Consider the following 14,904-nt stretch of genomic DNA (forward strand, 5'->3'; position numbering starts at 1 on the left):
CTAATAAAATCAATTATAAAACTTATGAGTAGTAATATATTTTGCTATTGTAACTATTCGGGGTATCACCTGCGCTAAAAATACTAGTTATATCTCTATTCTATAAGGCAACACATGGGGGACACCAAAAAATCTCTATTCTATCTCTATTATATAAAGCAACACATGGGGGACACCAAAAAATAGAAAAATGAAAAAAAAAAAGTAAAAAGAAAGAAAGATGATAACTAACTGTTTCATTTGAACGAAAAAAAAGGGGGAAAGTAGAACACTTAAACTCAACATCAGTTTTTTTAGAAAATTAAATGTAAAGATAGTTTTTCTATCCAATTAATTTTATTTTTTCTACTTTACGTGCATGTAAGACTAGTAATTAGATGAGGAAGCTGGCAGGAGAAAGTAAGAGAAACTAATTCACTGTATTACAGAATAACTTGCGCTTACTGATATCCACTAACAACACAACAACAACCCACCAACTTGGGGTTATTCCAAACATCCTAAGTTACTCTGATAATAACTTCCTAAACGTACAAAACCACTAGCTCCGAAGCATATTTTCCCAACAGTACTCCTATATCATCATGTAGATAGTAAGTAAAACAGTAGTTTAATTTCTGATGGAAATTCTGTCTTTGGAAGAATCTATGAAATCATCGAGCAATTGACATCACATCTGGATGTGTAACCGTTCAAGAAAGAGCGAAAAAGCACGAGAGAACGTGCAGGTTGTGAATATGGAGCTTCATGGGCTGCTCCTCTTATAGTTGCAAATGCAAGTATGTCACCATATACCTGTGTCCATCCACCAACCTGTCCATATTAAGATGTTAGGTTCTTACATGTCACCATATCGGCATATGTTTAGAGTTGACAAACGGGTCATTACGATTCAGATTAAGTCGAGATATGTTCGAGCGATGAGTCAATTAAATCCAATTTCGGATTTACAGCATACTATATGTTTTTGAATCTTGCTAGACTAGAATAATCTAACACCTCGAACTTCATTAGTGCATAATGATGTAATATTAAAACTTTCCATTGGTTAGGGAATGAATGAAGAATTAGGAAACTAAGCTGTTTATCAGACAACCAGGTTCTGTACGACATACAGGTCTTGAGTCCCAGTTCCTTGGCTAGACCATCTACCATCCTCCTACTTCCGGTTAGGGGTATTGCTGAATCTTGGTCACCGCTGTATAAAGATAAAATTTCTTAGTAATAAAAAAAGAAATGTTTTTTCAAGTCCGTTAAAGTGAATTATTCCCCGCATTCTATAATATAGTGCTCGCTTTTCATTTTCTATAGGAAATTAAGGAAGATGGCAAGAGTTGTAGGATTTCTCAATAACATATATTCAATTAAGTGTTTTTTTGGGTACTTTCTCTCGAAACTAGTTTTTATTTTATTTTTCCTTTGAAATAAAACAAAAAGGCAATAGTTGTTCCTTGAAATGGCGTAAAACAATATACAGGGGTGTTCATATATGTTTGATTTGGTCGATCCAACCCGAAAATCGGATATCCGATCCATTTCTTTAGTTTCCAGATCGAATATTCGAAAATTTTGGAATCAGTAATTTTCATTTTCAGATATCTAAAAATGACTGAAACATTGGAATCTTTGTTTATTTTCGGATATATGATCCGAAATATCTGTTTCCGAGACCGGATATATGAAATATTCGATTCGATCCAGAACTTATTTTAAGAACTTTTCCTTTGAAATATGTAATTTTTCGTTTTCGGATATCCGATCTTTTCATATCGAATTCGGATCACATTTTCCGGATCCAAAATGATCACCCCTAATCAAAGCTATGAACTAAATGGAAAATGTCCTCAGAAAAAAAGGGAAAATTCCTCAGGTGTACTTGAGGCTCCCCACATTTGGGGAATTCCTCAGATACCCCTAAGGTTTGTGTTTGGCTCAAAATACCCTTACTATCGACGGAATCCTAACGCCGTTAGGTTTTCCCTCTCTCTCCCCAATTTTCTCTCTCCTCCCATTCCCCCACCCACTGCCAACCCCCTCCCCCAGCCGGCGACCACCGCCCACTTCGACACTGGCGACCATACCCTCTTTCCTTCGCCTGCTAGAACACAGCACCCCCGGCGCTCCACCCTCTTCCCTTCGCCGGCCAGAACAGCAACACCCCTGGAGACCCCACCCTCTCCCTTTCCCCCACCCTCGACGCCCCACCTTAGCCTTCCCTTTCCCCATTCTCGATTCCCCCACCCCACCCACCCTGATACCACCCCCTCCCCATTTCCCCCAATCGGAAATGGCCCCCCTTCCAGTCTCCCAACGTGAGTCAACACCCTCCCCACCCAGATACGCCGCCCCCAAACCCTTAAACCCGCCCTCGAAACTACCATAGGCTGCTGTTCTGCTATTTTGGCCGGCGCCAACGTCGAGGGTAAGGGAATCGGGAATGGGGTAGGGTTGTCGGCTCCGGAGTGAGGGAGGAAGGGTTTGGTAGTACGTGGCGGAATGGAAGGAGAGAGAAAATTGGGGAGAGAGAAAAGGAAAACCAAACAGCGTTAGGGTTCCATCCATAGTAAGGGTATTTTGAGGCCAAACACAAACCTCAAGGGTATCTGAGGAATTCCCCAAATGTGGGGGATAATTTAGGAATTACGCCAAACTTCAGGGGTACCTGAAGAATTTTCCAAAAAAAAATACTCATTCTCGTAGCTGCCTTCTTTAGTGCATTTACCACATCCATGTTGTCGCTCTCCACCACAAGATTTTGTATCTCCCTTGACTTTGCGGTAATCATCCCCCGCCATGCCACAGCCAACGCGTCAGCTAACTTGACATCACTCTCCTGCTCCCAGTGCTTCGACCCACACCACACAAGCTCTCCCTGCTCATCTCTCCCAACAACTTCAATTCTGTACTCTAGCCCTCCTTGACACCCACGTCAACATTAAGCTTGACCTAGCTCTCCCCTCACAATTTTTCTCCTAGCACATGGGGTTCCGTTTTTTATCTTTATCTATTGCGCTCCTCAATTTTAACCCTTGTGCAAAAAAAAAAACTATGCAAGTAGTAAAAAAAATAAAGTAAGTAGTAACATTACCTAATACCTATAAACCAGAACTCGAACGCCACTTTTTACGAAGGTGCCAAGTAATGGAAGAGTAGGAATCTCCACATCGTCTTTGCGATAGTTCAACACGCTATACAAAAAAAAAGAAATAGTCACAAGAATATTCTATAGGCCCTCCCTTTGGAAATAGTTAAACCACTTTGATTATCACGTTTAATTACCGATTGATATCATCAATTATATGCCATATCTTAACTAGAGAAATTGTCAGTCTCGAATCTCGATCATAGAGTGTCATTTTAGATCCAACTAATTAGTTCTTATTGTCCCTACTTTATTCCATATAGTATTTGGTAATGTGTTATTTTATTAATCTTCTATCACATATGTCCCCCGTTTTGTATATTTATATCTCTTTACTCTACGTAACCTTTTTCATAAATGTGTAATCCTGATATGAAGCGGGAGAAGTATTATTTGGTCTATCTAACAAAAGAAAACAAAATTTGCAAAAATAACATTGTCAATTTCAAATGTGACAATTTGAAATGTGATCGTCACAGGTCAAAAACACATTTAGCAATTAGGGTGCGTTTTGTTCAACTTAAAAAATTAGGTTTCAGGTCCAATAAGTTCAGATAAGTTCAGATAAGTTGCAATAAGGTCTAATAAGTGCAATAAGTTCCAATAAGGTCTAATAAGGTCCAATAAGTTCCAATCAGGTGCAATAAGTTCCAATCAGGTGCAATAAGTTTCAATCAGATCTAATAAGGTCCAATAAGTTTCAATCAGGTCTAATAAGGTCCAATAAGGTTCAAATAGTCAATGTTCAATAAACATTTGTATCATTGTCCATTATTTTGTTATTCATAATTTCATATCACTACTATTAGCGGATTATGTTATTATTAGAATTTTAATTAAAGTACCACAATGATTATATAGTATTGTACTTGTATTAGTGTCTATTATTTTATTATTTATTTGTATATATTATGTCTATTATTTTATTATTTATTTGTATTATGTCTATTATTTTATTATTCATATTACTATTAGTTGATTATGTTATTATTAGAATTTTTTTATTAAAGTACCACAATGTATAGTATTATACTTGTTAGCAATAAATGTTAATGCTATCTACTTACCTTCACATTAATGAAAGTGAAGTGAGAATTTTTTATATGTGCCAATTTTAACTTGTTAGCAATAAATGTTAATCAATTTTTGATTTTCAACTAGTGTTTTATAAAAGTAAAACAAGACTATTAGATATGTTAGTGATGAAAGTTATATAAAGGCAAATATATTAATAGTAAATATTTTTGTTAAATTAATTAGGAAAATTTGTCAGAAACCACCTTTTATAATCACTTTTTTGTGAGAAACCACCTTTTATAATTACTTTTTTGTGAGAAATCACCTTTTAAAAAAATTTGGTTAATTAGCCACCTTTTTGGTTCCTTTTTTTTTTTTGTTGGAAGTCACCACTTGCCGGAATCCGGCGTTGACCTTGATTTTCCGGCGTTGACCATCAGATTTTCGACATTTTTTTTCCAGATTTTCGCCATTTCTTCCACCTGAGATGTCGGCAGATGCGAGGGAGGAGATGGGCTTAGGGATGGGAGGGTGGGGATGGTCGTGGGGGTGTTTGCCGGCGGGTTGCGAGGGAGGAGGGGGGTTGCCGGGGGATGCGAGAGAGAAGGGGGGGTTGCCGGGGATGCGAGGGGGAGGGTGGGTTGCCGGGGATGCGAGGGGGGAGAAAGATAAAGGGGAAGAATGGCGAAAAATTGATGGTCAATGCCGAAAAATCGAGATCAATACCAGATTCCGGCAAGTGGTGGCTTCCAACAAAAAAAAAGAACCAAAAAGGTGGTTAATTAACCAATTTTTTTTTAAAAGGTGGTTTCTCACAAAAAAAGTGATTATAAAAGGTGGTTTATGACAAATTTTCCAATTAATTATCATAATAATTAATAATCATTATTTTTTAAAGGATGAATTATAATATACTCCATAAAAAATTTTGAGGGGTAGTATTTACGTTAGTGGTAATATTTATGTTTTTCATGGTCAATGTTTTTGTCTAATAAGGTCAAATAAGTTTCAATCAGGTCCAATAAGGTCTAATAAGTTTCAATCAGGTCCAATAAGGTCTAATAAGTTTCAATAAGGTCAATAAGTTCCAATAAGGTTCAATAAGTTCCAATCAGGTTCAATCAGGTCCAATAAGTTGAATTAGGTCCAATCAAGTTTAATAATTTCCAATAAGTTCAGTTCATGTTCAATAAGTTCAGTTCAGATAAGGTCCAATAAGTTCAAGGCCAATAAGGGCCTGTTCTCCCCAGCTTATTTTCAGTTCAGTTCAGTTCAGTTCAGCTCTAATAAGTTCAGTTCAGTTCAGTTCAGCTCCAATAAGTTCAGTTCAGTTCAGTTCAGATCAATTCAGTTCAGATCAGTTCAGTTCAGTTCAGCTCCATTCTTTTATAATTATTTTGTTAAATATTATTATTATGTTGGTATAATTTATTTTACTAATTACTCTTATTATTATTATTATTATTATTATTATTATTATTTATTATTATTATGATTATTATTATGATTATTATTATTATTATTTAAATATATATCATTACTATTAAGTATTATAATTATTATTATTATTGTTGTTTCTATATATTATTTTGTTTATTATAGCTTTACTCATTATTATTAATATTATTATTAGGAGGAACATGATTTAGGTCAAAGCACAAATAAACCCACGTTTTTTAGCCCATAAACCAATCAAATCGCGCCAAGACGGTTTATGATATAATTTTTGCGGTCCAACCCAATCATTATTTTTATTACTAAATATTTTTATATTATTAAAATAGTAATATTAATTTACTTCTTAGATATTATTGTTATTATATATCATCATCAAGTATTAATATATTAATACAAATAATATAAAAATTATTATTAATTATCATTATTATCATTAATTATTATTATTATTAATATTATTTATTTATAACTATCATTTAAAAATATCCAAAATACTATTATTATTATTATTATTATTATTCATTATTATTATTTATTTTTATAATTATTATTTAATATTCATATTATTCTTGTTTAAAATATTATTTATATATTTATTACATTCAGTTTATTTCAATTCAATTCAATTCAGTTCAGTTCAGTTCAGTTCAGCTCTGATAAGTTCAGTTCAGTTCAGTTCAGCTCCAATAAGTTCAGTTCAGTTCAGTTCAGTTCAGCTGTTTTATGCCGAAGAGAACAGGCCCTAAGTTGAATAGAACGCACCCTTAATGATGACTCCTACGGGTGTAAATCAGACGAGACAACTCGTGAGCTATTCGAGATCGACTCGGTCAAAACTCGAATGGAGTGAGCTCGAAGTGAACTTGAGCTCGACTTAAGATGTTGGCGAGCCGAGTCAAACAACTTAGTACTCGACTAGAAAACTCGTGACAAACTCGATTAACCAATTATTAATAGCAAAATACCTAAATTCAACAATTTTCTAACTCATGGTTGCTTTTAATATGAGACAATCACAAGTTACTCGGAATATACTCCCTCTGTATTCTTTTATCTTTCCTACTTGGTATCTTTCACCAAAAATAAGGAAAGGAGAGATTCACCCCACATGGGAGGAATTCGATTTTACAAAATAAAGAGAAAAAGAAAAAAGGTAGAAGTAAGTACAATGTCCTGATTATTTTACCATTTTGTATATATATAAAGCATGAAAGTGACATTTGATTTTATTTTAATAAACAAGGATGCAAAGTACAATTGCATTTATACACCAGCCAACTAAAAATAAGGAGGGAAAGTAACATTTTCATTTCCCTCTTTAATTTCATACAGTACGTAGGTTTCTACTAAAATTTCCTCCTAATAAAAATTCAAACTAATTCATTTCCCTCTTTAATTTCATACTACTCCTAAAAAATTCAAACTAATTACAAATCTGACTTCAGTATATAAAAGCCTCCATACAGTAATCCACACCACTAAATGACTTAAAAGAGAAGAAAAAGAGTAAAATATTTGGGCATCATTGCCATCAGCCAGGCAGAAAACAAAGATGAAGCATCTGTTCGGTAGCATCTGTATCTCAGCACCATGGCCTAGGCTCAGCAATGAACACGACAAAAAGTAGCAGAGTGGCTTTTAAGTCACACAGTGGTGGGAATCTCCATGGGGAGCCAAGAAGCTATGTGCTGAAAAGTTCAACATCAGCACAAGGACAGTCTACACCATATGGAAGAAGGCGAAGAAGCAACACGATGACGGGCTACCCATAAACGTCAAAACCAACAAGCACAAGTGTGGAAGAAAGAGAGCCAAAATCACTCTTGAACAGGTTTCATTTGTACCTTTATGTCAAAGAACAAGTTTGAGGTCATTAGCAACATCACTTAACTTGCATTTCACAACACTAGGAAGGATAGTTAAAAGGGGGGGATTAAGGCCACATACAAACCCATTAAAGCCAGATTTGAATATGAAAAAACAGTTGAGAAGATGTATGTGGATACTAAGTTTAATACAAAGAAACACACTTTACACAAATTCAACATACATAGACATGAGAAATGTTGTCCATATAGATGAAAAATGGTTCTATATGACTCAGAAAAGGGTAAGAGCATATCTCCATCCAAGGGAAAAAACACCATGGAGGAAGATAAAAAACAAGAATTTCATACCTAAAGCCATGTTTATAGCTGCTGTTGCAAGACCAAGGTGGAACCAGAATGGTTCTTGTGCATTTAATGGCAAGATTGGCATATGGGCTTTCACCAAACAAGTTCCAGCACAAAGAAGATCAAACAACAGACCTAGGGTACTTTAGAAACCAAACCCATTGAAGCAATTACAAAGGATGTTATTAGGGACATGTTGGTTCATAAGATTATGCCTGCTATCAGGGAGAAATGGCCAGATGACCTAAGTAAGGTCATTTACATTCAGCAAGACAATGCACCATCACACATAACAAATGATGATCCAATTTTTCAACAACATAGACTACTAGATGGATTCGATTTTAGGTTGATACAACAGCCTCCTAACAGCCCAGACATGAATTGTTTGGATCTTGGTTACTTTGATCACTTCAAACATTGCAATATAAGAAATCTCCAAGGACAATTGACCAACTAGTAACTGCTGTGAATGAATCGTGGGGAAGAACTACACCCTAAAACTCTAAGTAATGTGTGGATGTCACTTCAATTTTACTTAAATGAAGTTCTCAAGGTATGTGGAAGTAATGAATATGATGAGCCTCATGCAAAGAAAAAACAGTTGGAAGACTTAGGATTACTCCCAGAAGAAGTTGGTCCAAGTATTGAAGATGTTCAAAAGGCTATTCAGTTTGTTGATGATCATTTGAATGGCAACTAAAACATCCAACAACAACAAGACAAGTTTCTGTGAAGATTTTATTTTGTTGAAGAAACACACATTTTGGGTACATAGAAAAAAAAAACACATTTTGTAAACATTGTGGATGTTAGGCTGTTTTTAGGCTATTTTTAGGGTTGTAACTTACCTAAATTTACAAGTCCATCATGCAAATCTATTTATTGAATTGAGTCTCATCATGTTGGGTACATATATCTTGCATATTAGAATATTTAACCTCTCAATTTATCATAGAGGTAATTAACTGAGGTGGCAATTACAAAGAATTTATTAAATGTTGTCATGCATTAAGCACATATGGTGGCTACTGTGAGCCTCATCACATAGCTAACATGATCATATCTATGTATCTATGTAAGCCTCACAAACAGTTAACTAACCAACTGGCCATATTCATCCATTCATCATCACAGGACTTATCAACAACAAAAATTCGACACACAATCAACATCAAATTTGATAAGTCCAATTCCGCAGCAAATTCGACACTCTTAACATAGTCCCTTAGCAAATTCGAATTACAGGAGCATAACCGAACAAGAATCAATGATTTTATTTTCAGTTTTTGTAAAGCATGGAAAATTTCAAGAAGGAACCTGTTATTTCTTGAAACAAAACAAACACATGCAACAAAACAAAAACACCAGATAAACATGTTCATGAATAATCCAACAATATAAAAACAAATCCCAACAATCTTATCTTTGACAAACTATAGAAAATTCCACAAATACAACTAATCTTCTCATTAACGATAGAAAATTCCACATTCATCCAAATTCCACACATACATCTTCTGCCCACACAAATTCCACACAAATTCCACAACAAATTCCACACAAATTCCACGCAAATTTAACAACACACAATAATTAAACAGAAATTGAAAGAGTTAGCGGAACTCCCTTGAAGGCTGACAATGCTCAAGTTTTATAGCTGGGAAATATATTCTCAAATTCTCGTAAATTTCCTCAGGAGATGGCAAAGGGAACTCATCAATTTCAGGCTCAGATCTGGGAACTTCCCTGTCTGGTGTGTCTGGAACAACAAGTTCCTCTTCTTCCTCGGTGTTGCATAGCTCATTCGTAACACTTTCAGAGTCTGGAACAACCTCACATTCTTTAGAAATCTCAGAAGTAACTTTTTCAGCCATTGTTGAAATTAAACAGAGTGAAAATATAGATCAAACAGAGTAATCGCAAGATAATTGATGTAGATCAGGAAAAACGAAGAATTAAAGGCAGTAAAAATTATTGATGTAGATCTAGGGTTTTCAAGATAACTGATGTTGTAGAAAAAACGAAGAGCCCAAAATAAAAAGACTCTATGAAGAGAGAAGATGAAGAGACTGAAAAACGCAGAAAAAATGAAGAGAAAGAGGGAGATGGTGTAGATCTAGGGTTTTTTTTAACATTGATGTTTCAGAGGGTTGATGTGAAGATTTATAGCCCAAGGTGAGAGAAAAAAAAGACGTTGGAACATTTAATGGAAGGGATTTAATGGGGAGTGGTTGAGAGTTTTCCATAAAGATGAAGAACAGAGAGATGAGAGAGTCAATGGAAAACTCTGGAGAATTTAAGAAGGAAGACAAAGAGGAAGGAGAGAGGAGAGAGAGACAGAGATAGAGATAGGGGAGAAATCTGGAGGAGATATAACGTCAGACTCAAGTACAATAAATATACTTTGTTTATTATTTTAGCTAGGTATTGGGTGTAAATATGCAAACAAATAAGGGGTATTGTTGTCCGAAAATAGAACTTAAAATGGATAGATTCAAAGTGAGAAGATTAAAAAAATACACCCTAAAACAGAAAGTGAGAAAGATAAAAGAATACAGAGGGAGTACTCGGTTAAGGCTTAACTCATTTGGTCAAAACTCGACTCGAGTGAGCTCGACTCAACTCGAGTTCGACTCAACTCGAGTTCGACTCAAAATGCTAATGAGTCGAGTCGAGCTAGCTCAAACTTGAACTCGATTTTCATCATTTACACCACTAATGACTCCATTCCTCCACTCTGCTCGCTAATAAAAGTTTTTGGTTTCATTCAAAAAAGTCTTGGTTTCACAATATAACTATTATTTGCGCCCGAATGTTGCCCCGGGTCGTATATTTTCCGAATTTGATATTTATTTTTTTCCATTCGCATTAGAATAATAAAGAAAACTAAACATTTAAAAGGTACAAATATAATAAGGTGGACATTTAAAGCATGATTAAAAGTTTGTTGAGATGATAACTACACTTTATTTAATAATAAGATGTCATGGGTTCAAATCTTGTTACAAGCTAATTTAGTTTTGTTAGTTGACATGACATATGTACATATTGAACAATTCTAGTTAAAGCAAAACAAACCTCCTAAATGAGTAGGAATAACCAAAACAATTTGAGTTGATTTGAATGAGGCATATTAATGAGTCATGCATGCATATGATATCGGCTATGTTCCAAATTTGTTTGTCAAAACAAAATCTTTGTTGCGAAAAAGGAACATTAGAACACTATACAACTAATTGTTGTTTGAATTGGTTGAGAAAGAATCTTACTCGTTACAAACAGCCCATTGAGTAACCCCAACAAGGTGTGCATTCATAGCCTTTTGTACATCTTTTCTGTTCAGGTATATGGTTGCTTCATCATCTATACAAACATCAATTTTCTGCACATCCTGTCATTTCAATTGACAAATGAATCAATCTTAACTAGAACAACTGATAAGAAATGCAAATTCTTATACGTTGACGCTACACGCCTACACACTATTAATTGATGGTTTAACGTGGGTTACATGTATTCGCGACAAGAATATGAGCATAAGTTAGCAATGTATTAAAATCAATTGCAAGTAATAATAAAACAAAACATGAACATGACATATAACATACAATTGCCAAACTCGCTTGGAAAATGCATTTAGAAGGAAGAATATGAAATTTTGAGTTGCTAAAAAGAGCAATGCCATTACAAGTATGTGTACCATTTGGTTAAGATTATTAAGAACATGAGCTTGCTTCACAACTGAATGATAACAAACGTCGAGTGTAACATCGTAGAAGTCGATAAACTTGCCAATCTCATTAGACATATGCGAATTCACTAGCGCACAAGGAGAGGAGAGCAATCCTTTTAGTGATTGTCTTTGAATTTGTGAAACATTGCAGATTTTTTGGGAGAGTTCATAAGTTGCATCTGATATTAGTCCATGAGACCAAAGATAATCTGTTCTTGAATTGAAGTCAGTGTTGAACTCCAGCAGTGGATTTCCTACCTGCATTATAAATTAAACTGTACAAGTTTAGGAAATAATTGTGTTAACCTGATGTAGGTTAACCCTGACATTCAATATATGTAGTGTTTACAATACAGACCTATGACTTAGTAAATTACCATTCTACCCTTTACATATAATATTATCCAATATAAACCAATGCACTTGAAAGAATAAAAACTTAATTAACTGGTTTTATGACTAATCACTTACAGCAACTCCCTTCAAATTTGTCTTGAGACTTGATTTTAGTATGAGATTAGCAAGTTGTGGTACATAATGCCCTGTTTTTAAACAAAGGAAAAGTGATTTAAGGTGCTAATTTTTTTGTCTAACGAACAAATCAATCTCATCATAATTAAAAAGTATATTGAATAAAACTGTAACCTCCATAACTCTCTCCAGTAACGAAAAGATCCCTATTCTTGTATTCTGGAAATTTTGCAAGCCAATTCTGAAGAAATACCAGATTTTCTCTTGCTGAAAAGAGCAAAACAAATTGATCCATTAATATATTCCAGCATTTACTTTATGCTCCCTCCGTTTTCTTTTAATTGTTTCACTTAGAGACAAATCTAACAAGATCTCACGTGACATTTGTGAATAGTGGAAAATATCAAATTGTAACAATTAAAATAAAATGGGGATACAAAAACGGCTAAAGTCATATGAAGTATAGGATCAATTCTATTAGTTGTCCGCCCACAGTAAAAAAAAATTAAGTAAATTTAATTAAAAATTATTCCTTTTTAATTTATCGAGTGTAATATTGAATGCAGACTCATTAACGTCTCTCTCTATTCACCAAAAACTTTCTATCCTTCTAATTAATTTAGCATAGGGTCCCAAATTAACTAAAGAATAAACAAAGTGAGATTTTGTTACTTTTTATTGAATAAAATAGCTTAAATTTCCAAAAACGGACTGAAATACCATTAATTACTCATAATTAATACAAGAAAAAACCTGTAATCTCATCATTGACACCATCATAAAATGATGTATTAACAGAATAAGAAAACCCAACTCCTGCTGGTGATTCAAGATATAACATGTTTGCTTCTGCAAAACCATTAACAACAAAATTTACCCATTAATCAAACAGTAATTTTACATTATTAGCTAAAATTTTCAAAAGTAAAAATAAAAAAAATGACCTTTATTCCAGCTATAATCATTTTTCACAAGTACATTTCCATTTTCACTTGGTCGAAAAGGTCCATGTTCACTGAAGGCTCCTGCTCCAAGAGATGAACAACCAGGCCCTGAAAATCACATCATATAAATAATAAAAAATAGGTCAAAAAAATGAAATAAAAATACCCATTTCAAAAATAAAAGTATAAAACAAATGAAGAACCTCCATTGAGCCAAAGAACAAGGGGTTTAGAAGAAGGGTTAATTTCAGCTTCAACAAAATAGTAAAAAAGATATCTTTTTTGAATTTCATCAATAGTAATATAACCAGCAAATTGCTGGAAATTAACATGAGGTTGGCCAGGTAAACGTGTGATTTTATGAGTTCCAGATGAAGGTGATGTTAATTCTGCTAAATTGTTGCATAAAAGAGTTGCAGAGAATATAACAATAAGCCACGTCAAAGGCACCATTTTGCTACACATGATAAAAGAAGTGGGGAGCTCAGACTCAGAGCTAACTACGTCTAGTAGTGTTTCTGACACTTAACTGATGAACATATACAAGTATATAGTATACTCCCACCGTCACTCAGACCAAATTACAAGAGGGAGTGGCACACGGAACAAGGAGGGAGTGGGGCCAGTGTGCTAATCACCGTAATTACAATTGCAGTTCACCAAAATCTGGAAAATATTCTTCACCTAATAGATTTTTTATGGTTTCTCCATGGGTTTTTTTGGTGAATTTTTTTTTTTTTTAACAATCAAGGTATCCACCGCCGATAGCAGTGACTAATCCTCTCGCCTCTAATGCTCCATTTAAGGATAAAAGGCTGGCCAAGAATCTCTTTTCATTCTCCATGGGTTTTCATGGAAGCAAAATATGTCTCAAGAGTTTCATCTTGGCTATTCCGCACTATAATATGAGCAGGGAGCAACTCGTCTTGTGTGTGGCTGGCCATATTTATAAATGTAGGTATGGCCACATGCATGCATATGTCAGTCAATTAACTTGTTTTTAGAAAAGGTTGTGGGGGTGTTTGGCAATTAGAGTTTTGGAGCAAAACGAGAAGTTTGGACCATTTTTAGAGTTTTGACTAGTCAAAAACTCTAAAAGGGGTGTTTGGTAAAAAAGAGAGTTTTGGAATAAAAACTCTCAAAATGAAAAAGCTCCTATTATGAGCATTTTCTTTAGAGGATTAGGTAGAAATGTTTAATGACTTTTTTGCCTTTAATAATAATACAACATATATGTATTAAAATGTCTATAAATGTCATTTTACACAAACAAATGGAAATAAACTTTTAGTAATCAGTTAATTTTTACCAAATATATTTATAAAAAAAGATGTCAAATTTGCTGAACAAAAAGTTAAAACTCTAACATCAAACTCTAAACTCTAACCACTAAACTCTAAACTCTGTTTGCCAAACAGGACTTGTATTTGACTCACTTTTCATTGGAATCGAGTGTTTAATCGGGCATTGGAGAGATATCGAGCTAAATTTTGATCTCCAACTTCAATTTTTCAAAAATATTGAGTGTGATGTGAGATATGGACTTTTGAAGTTTACCCTTGTGCACAAACGTTTATGAACAAATGGAGTTACTCTTATGAGCAAATGAAGTTACATACTCTTAACAATAAAATGGTGTCAAACCTAAAAATAAATACGGTTAATTTTATAATAAAAGGGAATACTAATCAGTTGACTCTCATGAACAAATGAGGTTACTCGTATGATTAAAAAGGATTGTCATGTGATTAAACAAAGTTACTCATCATGTGAATGAATGAGGTTACATCATGTGAATGAATGAGGTTAGTCATATGAATAAAGAAGGTTACTTTTGTCAATGTTTAGGGTTGCCTATATGATAAAATAGGATTATCATATGATTAAGTGAGAATACTTATATGAAGAAATAGGATTACTCTTATGAACGAATGAGGTTACTCATATAAATAAATGAGGTTA

At 34.2% G+C, this 14,904-nt stretch overlaps 1 protein-coding gene across 1 annotated transcript; it reads right to left on the reverse strand.

Moving 5' to 3' along the window:
* Positions 1-444: 444 nt before the first annotated feature.
* Positions 445-13,466, reverse strand: LOC104889513 (serine carboxypeptidase-like 45). Its single transcript, XM_048639964.2, has 10 exons — positions 13,146-13,466; positions 12,943-13,050; positions 12,752-12,847; positions 12,173-12,265; positions 11,999-12,069; positions 11,495-11,785; positions 11,064-11,185; positions 3,096-3,188; positions 1,081-1,198; positions 445-813 (listed from the first exon to the last, which is right to left on the reverse strand). Exons 1-10 carry the CDS (start codon positions 13,405-13,407, stop codon positions 646-648), a joined length of 1,422 nt encoding a protein of 473 aa, XP_048495921.1. The 5' UTR covers positions 13,408-13,466; the 3' UTR covers positions 445-645.
* Positions 13,467-14,904: the final 1,438 nt, after the last annotated feature.

Source organism: Beta vulgaris, chromosome 3 (genome assembly GCF_026745355.1).
Source record: "Beta vulgaris subsp. vulgaris cultivar EL10 chromosome 3, EL10.2, whole genome shotgun sequence".
Classification (NCBI taxonomy): Eukaryota; Viridiplantae; Streptophyta; class Magnoliopsida; order Caryophyllales; family Amaranthaceae; genus Beta; species Beta vulgaris.